Source organism: Oncorhynchus tshawytscha, linkage group LG15 (assembly GCF_018296145.1).
Source record: "Oncorhynchus tshawytscha isolate Ot180627B linkage group LG15, Otsh_v2.0, whole genome shotgun sequence".
NCBI lineage: Eukaryota > Metazoa > Chordata > Actinopteri > Salmoniformes > Salmonidae > Oncorhynchus > Oncorhynchus tshawytscha.
The window spans coordinates 5849992-5857741 of NC_056443.1; the positions used below are offsets into that span (position 1 = coordinate 5849992).

The 7750-nt window shown below is 39.0% G+C and overlaps 1 protein-coding gene across 1 annotated transcript; it reads right to left on the reverse strand.

Annotated features, from left to right (window-relative positions):
- Positions 1 to 4104: 4104 nt before the first annotated feature.
- Positions 4105 to 7443, reverse strand: LOC112214923 (DNA damage-regulated autophagy modulator protein 1). Its single transcript, XM_024373955.2, has 7 exons — positions 7043 to 7443; positions 6238 to 6305; positions 5309 to 5451; positions 4726 to 4903; positions 4575 to 4633; positions 4337 to 4429; positions 4105 to 4235 (listed from the first exon to the last, which is right to left on the reverse strand). Exons 1-7 carry the CDS (start codon positions 7171 to 7173, stop codon positions 4191 to 4193), a joined length of 717 nt encoding a protein of 238 aa, XP_024229723.1. The 5' UTR covers positions 7174 to 7443; the 3' UTR covers positions 4105 to 4190.
- Between the last annotated feature and the right edge of the window lie 307 nt (positions 7444 to 7750).

Consider the following 7750-nt stretch of genomic DNA (forward strand, 5'->3'; position numbering starts at 1 on the left):
TATGTTTTGTTTTGTGGTTAACTGTTAAGACTATGTTGCAATGACATCCTCCGGAAGTTGTCATTACTGTGTAGGTCTATGGAAGGGGGTGAGAACTGTGAACCTCCTAGGTTTTGCTGTTGAGGCTACTGTAGACCTTTGCAAAATAGTGTGTTTTAATCAATTATGAGGTGATGTGATTATATTGAGTAGTTTTCACTCAAAATTCTAACTTTTTAAATGGTCCTCCCCTTCCTCCTTCGAGGAGCCTCCACTGCTACACATGTATGTAATCTAGCCTATACCAGGGACGCAACATTGCTTTTCGAAGTGGAGGGGGACATAATATATATTGTGGTGTACAGCAGGTCAGCCACCAGGGGGAGACTCAGAGGACTGGTGACAGACGGTGTATCATCGAGGCCTGGTGACAGATGGAGCCATCACGAGGCGATGGCTCCATCTGCTGGATGTGTCAGGTCTCGACGGGTTCTCCGGCCAGGACTAATTGGGGCTGATTGGGAGTCGGTGAGTAATCAAGGGCTGATTGCTCACCAGCTGTGCAAGGCCCATAAAGCTGTCAGAAGGGCAGCACACAGGGAGAGTGTAGGGAAAGAAAGGACTCCCATATAGTTGGGAATGGTTACAGAGATAACAGGAGTGAGTGCAGTTTTGATCCTGACAGAATACAGCAAGACCCGGAGCCCAGAAGACTGTATCCCGGAGAGGGTCTCATGGGGGAGACCTTTTCTTTTTGAATTATTATATAAATAAACACCCTTGAAACCGAGCTAATCCTACTCTGTCCGTGTCTGATCTGTGAAACAGCTAAGCCAACCACTCGGAGGCACCCATTAACTTGTTTTGTATCACATTCCAATGATAAAACTGGGGGGGCAAAAAGGACATTTCAGAATGGGGGGATACATGTGATACAGTGAAGGTTGAGCCACTGGCCTATACTATAGTCGTGATGATTATGTATGTAGCAGTGCCAGTAGCCTATGTGCCGGTCTGCATTTTTACATTGAATTCATCGATTTCACAAATAGCCTATCGCAAACATTGTCGAATTGAAGTATACCATACAAAGTTACATGTGCATTAATAGGTTATATAGCAAAAGGCGGATACTAACTGATGTGAATGAATGTAGGCTATAGCTATATTATTGAGTTCCTATAGTACATAAAATGCTAACCAGAGAGTTAGATGACCTTTTCAAATATAAATAATTCACAATCTGATACGGATACAGTCAAGACTGTAGCGTGGGCTCGAGTCTGGAATCATGGCAAACTTCTTTTAAATAACTGCCATAGACTCATCTGTAGGATGATAAGGAGAGTGCAAACTACAATCATGAATTATTAATTATTATTATTAATCTTCCTTTTCAAGCTGTTGGCTGTAGGCTATGTCCATTCTCAACACACTAACCCAGTAAATGTAATGCTACATTTCAAAGGCGGACAAAAACTTGAGTGAGATTTGAGCCCTTGCCACAAATCTACACAGAGAGCAATTTGACCAGTCAGTCAAACACTTGTGATGTAGTTTCTTTGATTATCAGTAAGCGCTGTTGTACTTCTGTTAAGGACACTTCCATGAACACGTCCAACTACAGTGCCTTGCGAAAGTATTCGGCCCCCTTGAACTTTGCGACCTTTTGCCACATTTCAGGCTTCAAACATAAAGATATAAAACTGTATTTTTTTGTGAAGAATCAACAACAAGTGGGACACAATCATGAAGTGGAACGACATTTATTGGATATTTCAAACTTTTTTAACAAATCAAAAACTGAAAAATTGGGCGTGCAAAATTATTCAGCCCCTTTACTTTCAGTGCAGCAAACTCTCCAGAAGTTCAGTGAGGATCTCTGAATGATCCAATGTTGACCTAAATGACTAATGATGATAAATACAATCCACCTGTGTGTAATCAAGTCTCCGTATAAATGCACCTGCACTGTGATAGTCTCAGAGGTCCGTTAAAAGCGCAGAGAGCATCATGAAGAACAAGGAACACACCAGGCAGGTCCGAGATACTGTTGTGAAGAAGTTTAAAGCCGGATTTGGATACAAAAAGATTTCCCAAGCTTTAAACATCCCAAGGAGCACTGTGCAAGCGATAATATTGAAATGGAAGGAGTATCAGACCACTGCAAATCTACCAAGACCTGGCCATCCCTCTAAACTTTCAGCTCATACAAGGAGAAGACTGATCAGAGATGCAGCCAAGAGGCCCATGATCACTCTGGATGAACTGCAGAGATCTACAGCTGAGGTGGGAGACTCTGTCCATAGGACAACAATCAGTCGTATATTGCACAAATCTGGCCTTTATGGAAGAGTGGCAAGAAGAAAGCCATTTCTTAAAGATATCCATAAAAAGTGTCACAAGCCACCTGGGAGACACACCAAACATGTGGAAGAAGGTGCTCTGGTCAGATGAAACCAAAATTGAACAAACTTTTTGGCAACAATGCAATGTGGGGCGGCAGTGTAGCCTAGTGGTTAGAGCGTTGGACTAGCAACCGGAAGGTTGTGAGTTCAAACCCCTGAGCTGACAAGGTACAAATCTGTCGTTCTGCCCCTGGACAGGCAGTTAACCCATTGTTCCCAGGCCGTCATTGAAAATAAGAATGTGTTCTTAACTGACTTGCCTGGTTAAATAAAGGTTAAAAAAAATAAAAAATAAAAATGTTTGGTGTAAAAGCAACACAGCTCATCACCCTGAACACACCATCCCCACTGTCAAACATGGTGGTGGCAGCATCATGGTTTGGGCCTGCTTTTCTTCAGCAGGGACAGGGAAGATGGTTAAAATTGATGGGAAGATGGATGGAGCCAAATACAGGACCATTCTGGAAGAAAACCTGATGGAGTCTGCAAAAGACCTGAGACTGGGACGGAGATTTGTCTTCCAACAAGACAATGATCCAAAACATAAAGCAAAATCTACAATGGAATGGTTCAAAAATAAACATATCCAGGTGTTAGAATGTCGAGAATCTGTGGAAAGAACTGAAAACTGCTGTTCACAAATGCTCTCCATCCAACCTCACTGAGCTCGAGCTGTTTTGCAAGGAGGAATGGGAAAAAATTGCAAAACTGATAGAGACATACCCCAAGCGACTTACAGCTGTAATCGCAGCAAAAGGTGGCGCTACAAAGTATTAACTTAAGGGGGCTGAATAATTTTGCACGCCCAATTTTTCAGTTTTTGATTTGTTAAAAAAGTTTGAAATATCCAATAAATGTTGTTCCACTTCATGATTGTGTCCCACTTGTTGATTCTTCACAAAAAAATACAGTTTTATATCTTTATGTTTGAAGCCTGAAATGTGGCAAAAGGTCGCAAAGTTCAAGGGGGCCGAATACTTTCGCAAGGCACTGTACATCAACGATTTGAATTGGCTGATAGGGAATTTCCGACAGGAAACTATCACAGCCACCTGGTGAGGTTAGCATAGTGCAAAATGTGCAAACTTACTGTATGTAATGGGAACAGGTAATATGTAGACATTGATCACTTGCCACTATGTCAAAGAGTTTAATTGGCTGATGCTTAAACTCAACCTTGAACTTAAACTTTTCTAATGTTCACAAGTATGGCCTGTAGTGTTTATGCAGTTTAGCCTGAAAAATAAATAACACATTTTGGCTAAAGATATGGGGCCGCCTTATTCAAAAACGGTGTTTGTAAACATAGAAATACATCACACATACAGTAGCCCTGTATGTATTCTGAGTTACTTTATTACAAAGGCATACCATAGATATGCCTCAATACCATGAGAAAGAGGTTTTCTTGAGCAAAATACCTAACTAGAAAAATATTTACATCGTAGTATCAAACGATTAACATTGGAGTAGGTAAGAGTACATACAGCCTCTATCCATAAACTGGTGATGGGTGAAATTAAGTTTCTATATTAACTTGATCTTGTGATTTTCTTGCGCAATACTGACCTATGTATCACCAGAGGATGAACAATGGGTTAATGCTTTCGTTAACCCAGAATGTCACAGGATGTGTTTGTTTTGTGGATAACCGCTAAGACTGAGGCTATGTTGCAATGGATACAGTATAAAAAAATAAATCATACCATTCAGATAATCTCATATACATTTGCTTTATAAAAGTAGAAAAAATACATTTGATTTTGTAAATATTCAGATTAAAAGGTTCAAATCAATGCTTCATCAGGAATAGTCCACAAACTGTGTTCTCAGCTTCAGAGTAAACTTCTGTAAGAAACAGGACAAAGAGAAATAAAAACACTCAAACAAAGGAGAAGAAAAGGAGAATCATTCCCACCACAATGACAGAGCGGTGACTGAAAACTCACTTTAAAGTCGTGGATGTAGGTGAAGAAGAAGAAGATGAAGCTGAAGGCCACGATCCACTCACTCACAGCACTCACCAGATGGAACACATAGTCCTGTATTGACAGGGAGAGTCGGATAGAGACTGATATTGTCACGTATAGATTCTCTGGCCTATGAAGCCTATATGGATCCAGAATATCGTCCATCTTTGTTGTTTATGTGAGTGGTGTTCTTGGTAAAGATGTGCTCATACTGTACCTCGTCTTCTGTTTTTCTATGAAGTGTGGTTTGTGTCACGAAGACAGCACAGACAACAGCTGGATGGAAAATGAAGGAGATATTTTCTTTGATAAAACAATGATCATTCATGATTAAAATCGATCAGGGTTACTATTGTTTTCAAGGATACTGGGGAAAACTGCCAGGAAGGCGATGGTTGCAATTCCTGTGCGCATACGACACAAGGCCAAGGAACACCCATAGGGGAAGGCCTTATAGGATATGATGGACTGGAGGATGGTGTACAGAACACCAGACACAAAGAAGAGTAATGCACCTGCATCATGAACTATCGTAATCGTTGTCTCCTGGGGAAAAATAACATGCCAGAGAGATCATGTATATAATATCACATATCACACTGTCACTTAATGGTAACCCCCCCCACCATCTTCTCACAAAAGGGGTGACAACCCACTGGGAAAAAACTGGTTTAATCAATGTTGTTTATCATTTTAAATAATGAAATTCAATGTGATGAATTGAATAAACATGGAAAACTGATTGGATTTCACCCAACTTTTATCTTAAATCCAATTACATCCTACTTGGCACACACTGGTTGAATCAAAGTTGAATAGGCAAATTGAACGGACTTCTGTGCCCAATGGGATGGTGACATTTTTTTGTTGAATTCAAGTCAGTTGACAACTCAGCCAAATGTGAATCAAAACTAGTTGTTGAACTGACGTTTGTGCACCGTGGCAACCTACCTGGAAAGTAGCGACAAAACACATCCCCAAACAAGAAAGCATTCCAATCCAGAAAGCAGCCTGGTTCAGTACTGGGGGCACACCACCTGCTGTCTCATTGAGCTTCTCCACAAACTTGTATCTGGCATACATGGTGGCCATACCTGTAGAGGAATTGTCATGGCACATGGAGTGAATGTTTTTATTAGCACTTTTCACATTTAGACAGTATACGCTCACAGTAGGCTATTGTAGGTATATGTAAAAACCTGCTGCAATATGTATTTATTTGCACTTTAAAAAATAGGTAAAAAAGAAAGACAAACATAGTGAAGTGAAACCTAATAATAGAATATCATACCATTTATCCCCATCTGACCATGCATTTCTGCTTTCATTTTCTAAAAAATGGGAAGTGTGAATAAAGCTCTTGGCATTGTCTCTGACCTGGAAAAACCCATTGGAGTTTCTCACAGGGATTGTTCACCCAAATGACAAAAGAACACATTGGTTTCCTTACCTTGTAAGCAGTCTATGGACAAGGTATGACAGCATATCATGCTTTGGTTTAGTTCCTCTAGCACCGTTTACACATGCTAATGTTTTAGCATTTGTGGCACAAATCCCATTTACCAAATCATGGGACCAATATTAGTATTTTTCGGGTGTCATGTCCAAATCATCCAGAAGTATCTACAACTAAGTGTGAAGCTCAACAAATTCACTTATAGATGATTTGAACATGATACATGAAAAAATGCTAATATCGTCCCATGACATTAGCATGTGGAAACAGTGCCAAGGAAACTAAACCAAAGCATGAATTGCTGTCATACATGGTTCATAGACTGCTTACAGGGTAAGGAAACCAAATATGTAATTTGGGTGAACTATCCCGATACACTAAGACAAAAAGCCCTTTCGTGGTTTTAGTGTCTTTCTGTGCTCACCTGCAAATGCAGTGATGACCGTCATCAAGCCAAAGACACAGCTCTCTGGGGGTTCAGCCCCAGTGTCACTAAAGAAAGAATAGTTCAAGTTTAATGTGTGTATTAATGCCATGTCTGGAGGTCCTTTTAAATAATTTGGATTTAATTGAAACAATACATTATATAAAAAAATCATTATACATATTGAATTATAACTGAACAGAAAGTGATATCATTTGTTATTAAATTAAATCAAAAAATGTAATCAAAGCAAAATCATACCATTGGCATAATATATTAACCAAATAGACAATTGCATTTAAATTGTGAAACCATACCATTTGATGACAAACAAATAATTCGGGTTTATCTACAGAAAATATTACTGAATAGAGGGCTTTGATCGTTTGAATAGAGCGCTAATTAGTAAAACCATTATTCATTATCTATGCCTAGTAATGTTTAGTTTGCATATGTGTTAAATGTCTATCTGCTCAATAAACAAAGCTGTTTAAATGTCAAGTGAGGACACACACCGGACATTAAGGGGTTCACAGGCCCCCACGCTGTGGACTACACAGCTGTGAACTGGGAACCAGCCAAATACAGCATTCAACTTGTGGTGGGGAAAACGAAACTGATTTATTTTTGTTGCAAAATTGCGATATGATTTCCGTTAATATCGCCGGTTTTGATGAGTGGAAATAAAGAAACATTATTTCCAATACCCCCACTGATTTAAATAATAATAAGTAAACGCTATTATTACGGCAAGTTCGTGGAAAATAAAAATGCTCAGGCTGCTGATAAATATTCATAATCTTACCTTATATAGGGGAAGATAACATCCACATCATGCTCGAACAATGCAATTAGGTAGGAAACAATAAACGTGCTTGATGACCAGATGACCAAAAAAGTTGGTAAAAAGCATATTCCCTCCAAGAACCAAAACATTTTGTCAGCAATAAGGAAAAGTTACCACGCAGACAGACCGACCTTTGTGCAAGTTATAAAGAATAAATACGATGCAGAATACTGACAGGTAAAATCCCTCTGTCAATATTTCTCAGAGTTTAGATTTGAAGTAATATTAGAATTTGTCTAATCGGCCACCTAAAAAGTGACATCTCTTACTGTAAACTATACTGTAAACTGGTATTTTGCAATCACGTGGTCTAGACAGTATTGAACTTCAGTCAAGTTGAGTGTGGGCTGACGTCGGTACCTCTTCCAAATCATTTCCGCATGTAACAGAAAATAAGACGCACTGCTTTACATAAAATGGCTACACACACACGATCACCATTTTTTTGTCATCCTCTTTTGAACCAAAATGTATTTCTTTCTTTCTTTCTTTCTTTCTTTCTTTCTTTCTTTCTTTCTTTCTTTCTTTCTTTCTTTCTTTCTTTCTTTCTTTCTTTCTTTCTTTCTTTCTTTCTTTCTTTCTTTCTTTCTTTCTTTCTTTCTTTCTTTCTTTCTTTCTTTCTTTCTTTCTTTCAACTTCATTGTTCATTATTCATTCTAATCTGAG